At 39.8% G+C, this 14,329-nt stretch overlaps 1 protein-coding gene across 6 annotated transcripts in view; it reads right to left on the bottom strand.

Annotated features, from left to right (window-relative positions):
• The window catches only part of Mid1 (midline 1), a 306,714-nt gene that overhangs the window by 32,457 nt on the left and 259,928 nt on the right, over window positions 1-14,329 (bottom strand). For all 6 annotated transcript variants that reach the window (XM_048335725.1, XM_048335724.1, XM_048335726.1 and 3 more), the window contains exon 4: window positions 3,725-3,832. In XM_048335725.1, coding sequence (XP_048191682.1) covers window positions 3,725-3,832 — 108 coding nt within the window. The remainder of the gene's footprint in view (window positions 1-3,724; window positions 3,833-14,329) is intronic.

Genomic DNA, 14,329 nt, shown 5'->3' with positions numbered 1-14,329 from the left:
AAGAAAAAATAACTTTGAAGGCCCTAGTACAACTGAATGGAATATTTAAGCACAACATAAAGAATAATTTAAATTGCATGGAAAATGTGAAGATGTTTAATACAATTTTAACAAAAAAAAATAATGTTAGATTATTCCTTCAGAAAACTTTCAGACCGCTGGGTGCAAGTGGCTCATATTTAGAATCCTAGCTATGCAAGAGGCTAAGATCTGGAGAATGGAGGTTTGAAGGCAGCCCAAGCAGAGAAATCTACAGGAGTCCATCTCCAAAAGAATCAGCAAAAAGCCAGGCTGGAGGCATGGCTCAGGTGGTAGAGGGCCACCCTAAGAATCCCGAGGCCCTGAATTTAAACCTAGTATCTCTAAAATAATTTTCAGGTCAATCATTTCCCATGGGGATATATCTAGTAGGGACTATACAGATTACAAATGTGACAATGACCATACATTCCAGTTTTGTTTTCTATTATACGGAAAGCTCAACGTGATTAAAAAAAAAAAAAAAGGAAAAGGGAAGAAAAGCAGTAACGGATGCATAAATTGAAATGAGACAAAATAAGAACCTTTGGTGAAAATATCAAAATGTTCTAGAGAAAACAATCCAGACCATGATTTTAACTCTCAGTTTGTGTACAATCCTATCTGATAGGCTGCACTGGAGTTTTTAAAAAATGATGTGCAGAATCAGCAGGGGGGGAAAGGAGTAAAGAAGACTAAAAGAGGGAGTGAGCTTGACTGTACTGTAGTACATCACATGCATGTATTGGAATGTCACAGGAACCCTCTCTTGTATAACTAATGTATGCTAATAAAACAATCTTAGAGAGTAAATCAGTGGGAAACCTTTTTAAAGAAAAACTGTACATGTCTGGGCACATCCTCCAACGTTCTAGTAAAGAATCAGTAATTGGCAGAACAGCAGGAATTTGCATTTTAACAAGCAATAAATATTTTTAACCTGCAGGTGATGAATCATTACTTTGGTCAGGACCAGCGTGTAAAAAACCAATGTAACCTAATCTTTGAGTTCAAACTCAACGGACATCTGTCCTGCTTTATTGTCATTCAGATTCTGCTATGTCTTTATGGAGTTCAGGTAGGGCCAAACTCAGGTTCCAAATTTCTTTTGTGTTTCCCTTTAAGTTACCTACCTACACAGTAATCTTCAAAACTACTAATTTGTGCATTTTTAAAAATTTCATTCTTTCTTTCATAGTCTCTCTCTTTTTTCCCTCGTTTAAAATCAAAGTTATTTCTTTGAACATCTTAAGACTATTTCTTTAGAAGTCATTTTCATATTCTCCCACAAAACAAATCTCATTTGGGATGAGAGAATGTTGTCTGTTGACTTGATTGGCCATACTTGTAGACATTTAAGACTCATTGCTTTGGAACTGAGCTGAGTGTCTCAGTTCCAAGGAGAAGTGAGGGCTGACTGCATCCTCCTGGTCTAATGCTCCCACGCCACAGTAGCTTCAACTGGTTCTTACGGTCACTACTCACGAATCCTATCTTATCTCTGTGTTTCTGGGGCTCTTGTCTTGCAAAATACCAGAGAAGACTATGATATAAGCCTCAACCCAACGATAGATTTGTTCCAGAATCCTGGGCCTAAAGTTTGCTATAAAGATACACCACAGGGCAGAGGAGAGCAAAACACATTTATCAGTCCTTTCAATGAACTAAGAGGTCTTGTAAAGTCCATGGCACTAAGCAATGTACCTAAGTTCTATCTCCCATTCTATCTGGAGCACTTCTAGATCTTTTCCCCAAAAGCTTCAAGAAGATCTAATCATGATTACTGAGGCTAGAGCTGCTTTGACCTCTTCTACACTAAAAGGCAGTAGCTGGAGTCCCTAGACACAGTGGCAGCTTTGCAGTTTTGTCCTCTTTCTGTCCCCATGGAGATAATGATTTCATTTCAGTCCAGCTGTCTCCTATTTACTTTTCCATCTTATCATGTATGCATCGAAGCGTGAACTCCATGTCCACTGTGGCTGACACTGGCCCACTAGCCATGATTCTGATGTAGTCTCATGCTGGGGAGTACTAACTTGGTAGGTGAAAAGAAGTTGTTTGGGCTGGGAACTTGTGGGCTGTTCTGCAGGCTGCATAAGGGGCACTGAAAGATGTCGACACTGTAAGCTCAGGAACCTTGGAGTACATTATCTTCCACATAAAAAGGACATTGCAGATGGAGTTATCTGGAGATAGGGAAGTGGTACTGGGATAGGTGGGTGATTCCAGTACATCCAGAAGAAGAAAAGTTGGTGCCACAGAAATTAGGGGAACAGAGGTGACAGTGATGTGAGCAAGGAGCCATGAGAAAGAAATGCAGGTGGCCTGTCCAAACTCATAAAGGACTTAAGATAACAAGTCTAGCTGTTTCAAAGAACCAAGTTTATGATCATTTGTTACAGCGGCATTAAGGCACTAATATGAATATAGTACAACAAAGCTACAAATAGGAAGATGCCTTCCTTGCTGGTTTTTTTTTTAAGTTTGAGATACAGTACACACCTTCGTGTACATTATAAAAACAATGGACTGTAGATTTAGAATTTGCTAAGAGATTGAATTTCAAACTTTGTCTCCTACAATGAATGTTTGAAGTGAGGGATATATCACGTGACGTGATTTAATTGTTTCATACTGAGGACATAAATCATTAAGATCACTTTGGATGACACAATACACACAACTGTAATTTGTCACTTTATACTTACAAGTAAAAATTTAGGCATCAGTGGCTCATGCTTGTAATCCTAGCTCCTTGGGTGGCTGAGATCTGAGGATTGTGGTTCAAAGTCAGCCTGGGCAGGAAAGTCTGTGAGACTCTTTATCTCTAACCACAAAAGGTCAGAAGTGGTGCTGTGGCTCAAGTGGTACAGCGGTAGCATTGAGCACAAAAGCTTAGGGGTAGCACCAGGCCCTAAGTTCAAGGCTCAGGGCTGGCACACATAAAAACATTAAAAAATTTAGAAATGAAAGAAAGCCAGGCACTGGTGGCTACCCCTCTAATCCTAGCTACTCAGATCTGAGGATCATGGCTCAAAGCCAACCCAGAGCATAAAGCTCCACCAGAGAGCTTGTCTCCAATTACCCACAAAAAGCCAGAAGTAGAGCTGTGGTTCAAGTTGTAGAGCACTACTAACCTTGAGTACAAAAGTTATGGGATAGTGCCCAGGCCGAGTTCAAGCCCCAGGACCAGCAGGAAAAATTGCTGTGGGTTAAATATGGTTTGTCTCCATTAAAACTTATATTGAGACTTGGTCCCAAGTGTGATAGTGTTGACAAGTGGTGGGGCCTTTAAAGGCATTTTGAGTCATGGTTACTCCACTCAAAAAAGTAGATTCAATATGGGGGGATTAGGTAGTTACCCAAAAACAGGTTGTAAGGAAGTCTACCCAAGTCCTTGCCTTCCTTTGCACATGCCATGTCTCCTTCCGCTTCTCAGTCATATTATAACATCATGAGGGCCCCTTATCAGATGTGGGTACCAGACTACCAGAACCATTAAGACAAATGAACCTCTTTTTCTTTATATGTTGTCAAATATCAGATGTTCTGTGATAGCAACACAAAATGGACTAAGACAAAGACTTGAGAGGAAACTAGGGAAATTATAGAAAGAGAGAACGTGTAATACTACCAAAGTCACTGAAGTACACGGGACTAGGTTTCTTCCAGGTGGAGAATGGGAAATCTCCCTTAAGAATCATACCTTTCCTTCTTTGATCTTGGTTCCAATAATTTGCCGTCTTTGCTGAATGATCTCAATGAGAAGATCACACTCTTCTGTCAATTTGGCTTCTTGACGTGATGCATTAACCTAGAGAATTAATGAAGTATGTTAATTTAGCCTTTGTTTTCAGGTAACTGCTATTTTTAATGTATACTAATATGCTTCAAATAATCTCTACACATACATATTTGGCAATACTGAGGCTTGAACTCAGGGCCTCACACCTTCTAAATAGGTGTCCTACTACTTAAGACATACCCCAACCCTTTTAGTTTTAGTTTTCATACAGGGTCTCAAAATTTTCCCAGGACAAGCCTCTGACCATGGTCTTTCCACTTCTGCCTCCCATATAGCTCGGAGTACAAATGTATGCCACCACACACAAGTTTGTTGTTAGTTGAGATGGGGCCTCGGCAACATTTTGCCTAGGCTAGCCTTGAACCAAGATATTCCCCATCTCTACACTCACAAGTAGCCAGAATTTCAGTTACATGCCCGGCTCTAAAAGGTTTCTGTTGGTGGTGGTGGTAGTGGTCATGGGGCTTGAGTTCAGGGCCTAAGTCTCTGAGGTTTTTCATTCAAGGCTAGCCCTCTACCACTTTAAGCCACAGCACCACTTCTGGATTAATGGTAGTTAATTGGAGAGAAGAGTCTCACGGACTTTCCTGCCCAGGCCGACTTTGAATCATGATCTTCAGATCTCACTCTCTTGTGTAGTGAGGATTACAGGCATGAGCCACTAGTGCATAGCTAAAAGTATTTTTTAAAACATCAACCCTTCTTCCTATTTCCCATCCTTAGAAACCATTATTAACTAATGACAACCTCAGAACATTTCCTAGGACTAGGAATATGGCCTAGTGGTAAAGTGCTTGCCTCGCATACACGAAGCCCTGGATTCGATACCTCAGCCTCACATATATAGAAAAAGCCAGAAGTGGCACTGTGGCTCAAGTGGTAGGGTGGTAGCCTTGAGCAAAAAGAAGCCAGGGACAGTGCTCAGGCCCTGAGTTCAAGCCCCAAGACTAGCCAAAAAATATATATAAAAAAAGAAAGAACATTTCTAAACACAACAAGCACACTGCAATTGTCAATTAGTTGGAAATAGAAATGGGATTGGTGAGTGAAATAGGTTTGTAATTCTGGCCTTTATGTTTTGAAAAAAAAGTGTTAAGTTTGTCTTGTTAAAAATAGCTAATCTTGTTTTATGGAGAGCATTTACTAATATCTCTTACAGACAATTTCCAAGCTTACATCACATTGATGCAAGTTTTCTTTTAAATATAGCCATTAGTTTCAGATTTACAATGAGATAGCAGAAAACATACAAAAATAATTTTGAGGTTATATTAATCTTATGACATGATTTTAAATTTTACTCTTGGCAACCAGAAAGAGTAAGGTTGTACAAATGAAGGCACTCTTTTCTCCTGCAAGGGTGGATCTATATACAATGGTCTGAACTCGAAAATGTTGAGACTCATTGTATGCAAAGCAGAGTTACAATTAGCTCATTCTTGGCAACTGGGCTGGGGAAGTACTCTGTACGTGCTATTTCCTCTACCACATGACAATATGAAATCTGTATTTGCAAACAGAAAACTCAAAAAGCGCAGCTGTGGGCGAAGAGCATGGTATGCATGAGCTTTATTATTTTAGTGCTGTAAAAGTTGTAATATTGCATAGAATGACACTGGTTATTCTAGCATATGTCTAGGAGGAGAGAAGAGGCTCAGTTCGGAGTTCTCTTGATTTGGGAGTTGAACTGGAGTAATCTGGGTCAAGAGTTCAGGATAACAATGCACTGGTGGTGGCTCAGAGAAAGCAAATATTTAAATTTTGTTCCCAGTGGTCCTCAGCTATCATGGAGGGATTACACAAGATATCCTATTTGGCAGATGATGGTCATGGCCATTTGTAGCTATGATGACATCATGTCTTATGTTATTAATACACAGAGGTTATTTGCTAAATGGCTGTCTGAACAACAAAATGGCAAATGAGTTGACTGACAAGTGTAGAATGTATGTAGAACTCCAAGTAATGCCACGAAAAGTACAGGTGTGGCTCAAGGGGCAGAGTGCCAGCCTACTGAGAATGTCAAGTGAAAGTCCAACGCCCCGAATTCAAGCCTCAATATTAGCACATGCGCGCATTTGCATCAGACTAATGCTTCAAGGAAGATAATCGCCGTACTCAATAATTGTTCTCCTACTGTTACTATTATGTGATCACTTTTAGCAACTCTTGAGATTTCTCCAATGTAGCTATCAAAATATTTGAAACTTACTATCTTTCTTGGTGACCATGAAATAAATTTAATGAGGGTAATATTGATAACATGAATACATGGGAGAAATTTCTGAACTGTACTACTGATACTTATGGAATGTACCACAAAGATTCTTTGACCAAATTTTAGTCAGGCTCCTTAACATTCTCCCAGGCTCAACTATGTATATTCTTGTATACGCCACTTGTAGCATGAACCCTGCAAGCTGCTCTAGCTGGAATCTCTTTGCCAGTCCTGGGGCTTGGACTCAGGCCCTGCTCACTGTCCCTGGCTTCTTTTTGCACAAGACTAGCACTCTACCTCTTGAGCCACAGTGCTACTTCTGGCTTTTTCTGTGCATGTGGCGCTGAGGAATCGAACCCAGGGCTTCATGCATGCTAGGCAAACAGTCTACCACTAAGCCACCTTCCCAGTCTTCAATAACTAATCTTAACGGTATATGCTCATTGGAGTCTGTCAGCAGGAGTCCTGTTAGGTTAGCTAGAATATCCCCTTATCCCTTTTTTCCTGGTCCTGGGCTTGAACTCAAGGTCTCATGCTCTTGGTTAGCTTTACCACTCAAGGCTGGCACTCTACCATGGGAGCCACCCCTCCACTTCTGGCTTTTTGCTGGTTAATTGGAGACAAGAGTCTCTCAGGTTTGTCTGCCCAGGATGGCTTTGAACTTATGATCCTTAGCTCTCAGCTTCCTGGGAAGGGATTTCAGGCATGATCAACCAATGCCCATCTCTTGATTTTTCCCTCTTAAGATTCATTCTATTCTAAAAACAAAAATCACATAGAGTTACTCTGTGGTAGGAAAAGTTTCCTAGTTGCCTTTCAAATATGAGGTTCAATTTAGTTCAAATTTTTACTATTTGCTTTTTAGATTGGATAGGTTGACCTCATTTTTAAAAAGTGGACTTAACTCTACTTTGTTGAGGCAAATATGCTCCAGGAAACATGACACCACAATCACCATTACCTCAAAACAGAAATTCTCAGAAATTTGGGAACTTGATCCATTAATTTTAGATCAAGTATTTTCCCTAGATCTTTCAAGGAAAACAGACTGAACTTTTCTTTGAAACCAGAAAAGTTGAATCTCCTTTTCTACTTTGATGAGCGTCCAATTTTTTGTTAACTCTACCATTATTATATCCCTAAAGGTACAATAAGTTGAATATTATCCTGTATTACAAAAACTTCACGGCACTACAATGAAATTTTTCACAGTTTTGATGTTTCACACGTTCCTTTACAATGTTAATGATCTGATTGGATTCCATTTCTTATATAAGCCATTAATTCAAACCTAGTAGAATTTTCTTGGTTTATTTCTTGCAATATATTCAGGTGTTTCAGGTTCTTGGGATTGGTTTGGAAGGTTGCAGCTCTCTTCATTTTGGATTCACAACTTTGGAATCAGAAATCAAATTGTAAAGATAGAAATGCTGACTAGGGCCAATCTAAGGATGCATAAAATACTCCTTCAATCTGCACTTCCAAGTTTGTGTTACTCATCTCTTCCTTAGTGCCTAGATTAAAGGCAGCAGTGGACAGGAATAAGTAGGAATAATGCCTCGCCACAGGTGACTACTGTATCCCAGCTGAGGGGTAATGGGCCTTCCTTCAGAGCCTTTGACTCCTCAGGACAAAATACAGCTGAAACTTGATCCCTGTCCCATGTCAGCGGCCTCCTGGCTACTGTTCCGTCAAGTATAGGGATGAACATTATTATCACATCAGCCCCACATTCTGACACTCAGTTGCTGTTGCCTTGCTCCTCCGGGGCCTTTGCCATGTGCTCAGCACGCACCCATTCTCCATCCTATGAACAGCTTCCTTTCTCCTGAAATGCACCAGCATCTCCTCATGGGTACCTTTTATTCCTTAGTACCAGTTTCATCTCTTTGCACATACTCTAAGTTAATTCCACTCAAGGTAGAATCAGTCTCCATTCTTTCTCAACGGAGAATGTATTACATCTTTTAACTGACTAACACATCTGAGGTTAAAATGTCTTAGCCAATCCCACACTAGATCAAATCCTGCCTACTTCTACAAAACACTTCAAACTCTTCTTGGAAAGGGGGGCACTATCATCCAGTCAATCTGACTATCATTCATTTAGTCACTAAAACTATAGCTACTGGGTTTCCACAGTGGATCATTAAGTGTTGCACATAGGGTAGGTGGGTAGAGAGACAAAGTGTCCATTCATAATAATCATAGGAAACAGGATGGTTAAAAAAACCCCACCAAATTAAACTTTCAGACTGTGACAGATATACAAAAGGAGGTTAAAGAGGACAGTCTGTAATCATAGCTATGTGGGAGGCTGAGATCAGGAGGATCATGGTTCAAGGCCATCCCAGACACAGAAGTTCACAAGATTCTCAGTGGAAGAATTGTGGCATGATGGCATACATCTATTATTCAATCTATGGCAAGAAGCACACACACACACACACACACACACAGAGAGAGAGAGAGAGAGAGAGAGAGAGAGAGAGAGAGAGAGAGAGAGAGAGAGAGAGAGAGAGAGAGAGAGAGAGAGAGAGAGAGAGAGCGCACACTAATGCCTAGGCAGGAAGCAAGTTCTAGCCCCGAAACTGGCAGAAAAAAAAAAGGTGATGGTATAAGACATGACTGAGAGAGGGGTCCTTTTTATTGTTACTAAAGACAAGAATAAAAAAGAAGGAGCCAAATGTTGAAGGAAGGTTGGCTGCAGGGTCTCCTGCCTGCACTCAACAAGCTAAACTCCTCACAAGTTCCATCCCTTCCCAAACTCATTATTTACTGATCTGTATGTATAAATTCTCTTCATGCAAAAACTTAAATCTGGTGTCTATAATCCCAAAGTGAGTACTTTGTGCTCATTTGCTTCTATTCACAGATATGCCCAGATCATTAAAACATGGGCACTGCCTTGAGTGTGAACTGCCACACACAGAAAACTCCTGGATGGAGACAACAGGGGAGAGTCATCTTGCTGAAGCACCTACTAGGAGCATGGTTTCATGCTAGTCATTTACTTTGGAGTTTCCTGTGCTGTTTGTAAAATTAAAAAAAAAATCAACTCTATCAGTAGGTGCAGCTTTTAAGGAGTTAAAATTTATATTACTGAGGTGATATAGGTCTGCATCTATAGTCTCTAGGGGCAATAGTTTGGGCTTGGGTATGTCTATGTTCACAAACTTGCTAGCATACAATGCCTGTGAATCACAAGCATCAGTTCTATTTACCTGCTGTCTGATATGTCCGTAATTGCCTGAAGTATTTTGGGAGGAGGAAGGGTAGACTTAGAAGGGAAATTACATAAGGAAGGCACAACAGAAGTGTTCCCTGTAGGGCGTTGCTGACCCAATTCCTGCTATTCCTCGGATAATTTTACGGCTTCTCGCACCATAACATTGTGATCTTTCACAGTGTGAATGAAATGAGAAAGCGAAATAATGAAGTGGACACAGAAGGGAGCACTCAGGCCTGGCCCTCGGAGCCCACAGATCCAATCCAACGCTAAAGGATGCTCTGCTCTATCAATGGTTATATTGGACACCAAGTGTCAGTCCCACTGTTTACCCCCCTTTCTAGAAATGTAGTTACATATAATTAGTTAATAATGCCATAAATAGGCCCGCTGTTAAGTTTTATGGTGTAATAGTGTAACAGGATTTGGAAGGTGTGAGGTAAAGAGGGCACTTTTTTCCTTGTCAAATATGTATAAACATTAGAGGGATTTAATTACATAGGCACACTAAAAATTGGACTATGTGTCTGTGAAATGTTCTTTAGCAGCCAAAGGTTTCTAAGTACAATTTCCAACAACTTGCTCTTTTGACATAGATTCAATTGCAAAATGAGAAGTTCGGTGCAGGGTATAAACATCATTAGATTTCAGACACGTGTGGGCTTGAAATCTATATAAATATTTTATGAAATTCTTAGAGGGAACATCAGTTAGGGGAATGATGGGGGTTAGTGAAAACTTTGTTTTCTCATTTAGTAATGTTTTCTTCAAATGGGTTAGCCACTACCCACCTACACTTTCCAAACAGAACGTCCCAATTCCTTTTTTGAAAAGGAAACTCTGACTTGATAGATCACTTCCTGTTTGTACACAGATAGAAAGGCTCAAATGACCTTAAGACAGGATAAGCCCAATATGCTGGAGACAGGAAATCTTATTTCAGGGGGCTGAGGAAACCAAGATGCTATGTTACATAATTCAGTTGGAATGCCACAAGAATGGTGACCCCCAGAGTTGTGCTAGCCAAGAGGCCTGTACTAAATTTCTTTACAATTAGTACAGTCTTGAAATTGTACATCAAACAGTGATCCTCAAGACTCTGAACTTTGCTCTCTTTGAAATCACTACCAAAGATTCTTTGGGTTTAAAAGGCGAACATTAACTCTGTAAGAGTGCCTAGATTCCTTGCCCATGGTAACAGCATAAGCTGTGCCATCCTACACTGGTTTAAATTAAGGTGGCCCTGAGAACGTTTGAAGCTTATTTACATATAATGTTATATACGCTCTAGTTAATGGTTGAGCTCAAAAGCACTTGTCTCTACTTACAAAGAATATACAACTTGGAGCCTGCATCCAAATGTGAAGGGATGAGTGCTATTATAAGACAAAACAAAGTCATCTCACCATACTCAAAGAGACACTAGAGGACTTAATTCCAGATTAATTAAGTTGGCCAGGACTGGAGTAACTGAAATCCAACTGAGCTATGGAAAGGCTGGTACTTGGCCAGCAAGGTGAAGGGATGGTGGAGTGGGAAAACTGTGTGCACGTGGCCCTATCCCCCACTGTGTACAGGTGACCAGGTGCAAAGAGAAATATGAGGATCTGAGGGTGCTTTGGGTTTTATTGCCAAAGGCAGCTGTGATGAACATTCCAGACCCTGGGGCAGAAGTCACACAGAGCTGCCAGAAGGAACAATGAAACGGATTCTAATACTTCGGTTTGTATATAAAACTGAGCCAAGGAGAATTGAGTCAGAGCAGAAGGTATTACTCTAATTCATCTAATATGATTGATTTTATATATGCATACACACATATACATACAATCTTTTCCCTGAGAAGTTGCTCAAAAAAAAGTATTGGAGGACCTAGCTCAAGTGTGTGGGAGGGTAGAGGAAGACACATAGACAGGCAGAGCCAGAGCCAGAGCCAGACAGAGAGAACAGTCCGGTTGCCTTGGGAGGAAAACCCAGAGTGTTAAGACAATATTTTATACTATTTAATATGCTAATTTAAAGTGTACCTTTTTTGTGGTGCCCTGGATCAATCTCATGGCCTTGCACATGGCCCAGTCCATGACTAAGCTATATCTCCAGCCATGAATAGTTAACATTTTTATTAACATTTCTTAGACTCTAAGAATGCGTTTTCAGAAAAATAAAACATGGAACCCCTTTTGGTGGGAAATGATTGTAGTGTTACAGTACATAAAAGCTACCTGAAATATGGTCTTTAGTACAGAGCACCATGGCAGAAAATAATTTGGTGTAAAAAAGTCCAAGTTCACATATTAATTAACTATAAATACAGAAATGTGTTACCTATCTGCTATGGATAAAAACATAACTCCCATGAACTTTGTGATAAATCTCTTTTTTCTTGAGGTTCTCAAGATTATGTCAGAAGAGGCAGTGATATCAGTGATATTCCATTAAAAATGGTAACACAGTGTGGTGAACAGCATAATAACATTCATCTTATAAAGAATTGAAAAGCAATACAACTGCCCAGCAAAAATGCTACTGCTAGTGCCTAAAACTTTCAAACTTCACACCAGTATGTTTTATTCCCATGAGGTGCATACAGATCATGGCCATCGAAGATGCTGGCTATGCCATTGCTAATTTATCAGTGAGGCACATTTTTCAAATAAGGTAAAATAATTTAGAGAACTAGAATGAAAGGAGGCAATAGTCCAGAGCTCAGGGACTTGGGAAACCTTCCTCGGATTGAAATGCTGGGTCTTTATTACTTACTAGTTGTATGTTCTTGGGTGTTGACCTACACTACCCATTTTTTCAAGTTCCTTATCTACATCATAAGGAAATATGATTTCTTGCCTAGTAGAGAAAATGGGAACTGGCCATCACAAGTGCCACTAGAGCCAAGGCTCTGAAACCTTGGTAAGAACTAATGAATGAATACATGAAAAGCCATGGAAACATGCTTGGTACATGGCAATTACAGAACCAATGTTAACTTGCCGGTTGTTCATCAGCTCTCTTCACCTGGAATGCTCATATACAATTACAGTTGCAGACTCTTGGATCTGTCAGCCTAATGCTGGTTATCTGATTACTTAATGATGCTGGATGCTATAACAAGAAGCTAAACTAACTCTAGAATCTTTGACACTTTTAAATCCCAAATAGATTCCACGAAGGTTGCCCTTTAAACAACTGGATGGTGGGAGAGGGAAGGTAGAGGAGAGTCTTCCATGGTGTAGACCCGAGGTTGGGTAACTTTTCTTGCAAAGTGTGAGACAATAAATATTTTAATTTTATGGGCCATATGGTTCCTCAGCTACTCAACTCTACTGTTGGAATGAGAAAGCAGCTACATACAATGTGAAACCAAATGGGTCTGACTGTGTTGCAATAAAACTTTACTTACAAAACAGGACCAAAGTCATATTGGGTCTGAGGATCACAGTTTGCCAACCTCTAGTATAAGGAACAGATCAAGGATTTTAGAGTCAAAGGACTACAGGTGTAAAAAATACATTGAATCTGAGAATCTTTGCTTATTCTCAGAGAATAAGATCTTTATTCAATTGGGGATATAATAGATGTTCCATCAATACCAGCTGTCTTCCTTCCAGGTTCTTAGCATCTCAGTAATGCTGATTTCTGTCATCGTTTTAACAAATGCTGTCCTTCCTGAAATGTTTTTCCTACACTTAGCTGACTTCAACTTTACATTCTTGGCGCTAATATCATAGATTTCCCTTTTTGTGTTTAATGGTAACTTTGTTCAAAGCAGTTCCAAAATGAAGAAGCAGAATGGAAGGTGTTGCTCATAATTCATTCAAAAACAATAATATCCTCCCTTCCTTTTGCTTATTAATTATACACTTTATAAAACAAATGCTCTACACCCTTCCGTTTGGGTTGGGCACATGGAATTTTTTTAAATCTATTAATCTGTCATGAGCACTTATCTCTATTAACTTTTTTCATATATTTTCTCAAACATGATAATGTACTGTTAAGTAATTTTCAAAAAATTATTTAGTAAAAATGAGCCTTTTTGATGGTGAAAATTACCTTAGAGAGGATTATTTTTGATGTGCCAGGGAAGATGGAGTGATGTATTTCATAGAGAGGAAGTTGTCTCTAATGGAAAGAGGAAATTTTTATTCTGTGGCTCTTTCAATCTTACATGTCATTTCTCATTAAGTGGCATTCTTTTCAGTTGTGCCATGATTCCTGAATAGTGATGTACTGGAAAAATACAAAGTTAAATTCTTATTCAGGCTTGGGTTAGTTAAATACAGATGCTATCTGGTCCTCCACAAAGTTCTAGGCAATGAGGATCATATCTCTAGTCTTTGCTATTACATCCAGCGAGTGAAAATATACTTAATTATATCACTGATAAACCAGAAGCCTGGAAGTCCAACTGGAACATGGTTAGCCTTGTTCTGTCTTTATTGTGTTTTTCTGCGCCAGCCCTGGGGCTTGAACTTGAGGCCTAGGTGTTGTCCCTGAGCTTCTGTTGATCAAGGTTCGTGCTCTAACACTCCAGCCACTAACAACTGAGTGCTTTACCAGTTCTGGACTTTTGATAATTCACTGGAGATAAGAATCTTATGGAATTTCCTGTCTAGGCTAGCTGACTTTGAACCACAATCCTCAAACTGCAGCGTCCTGAGTAGCTAGGATTGCAGGTGTGAGCCACTGGGGACTGGCTAGTTCTCTCTTTATGATGCATCCACAAGTGATATGTACAAACCTTGCCTGGTTGTTGCTACTTCAGAATACCAGCAGATGCTCATAAACTAGCTACTTAATATCTTTGCTGCCCAGTATTTAATATTCATGTTTATCTGAATACAAGGAAAGAAGAGGAAGGTTTCTAGAAACTGACCATGGTCATGATCAAGAAAAGGATTTGTGCTATCAATTCATTTTGGAGATTCTGTTCTCATTGAAGAAAGTTAGAAGACAAGGAAGGAAGTAGATTGTTGCCGAGAAGCACCAATAAGAAGTAGAGAAGTGAAACAGGGAAAGGAAGGCGAGTCAGATACTTGGGCAATTGGAGATCAATTCCAAT

Source organism: Perognathus longimembris, chromosome 28, assembly GCF_023159225.1.
Source record: "Perognathus longimembris pacificus isolate PPM17 chromosome 28, ASM2315922v1, whole genome shotgun sequence".
NCBI lineage: Eukaryota > Metazoa > Chordata > Mammalia > Rodentia > Heteromyidae > Perognathus > Perognathus longimembris.
The sequence above is the reverse complement of the archived record's forward strand: the minus strand, read 5'-3'. Positions and strand labels throughout refer to the sequence as shown.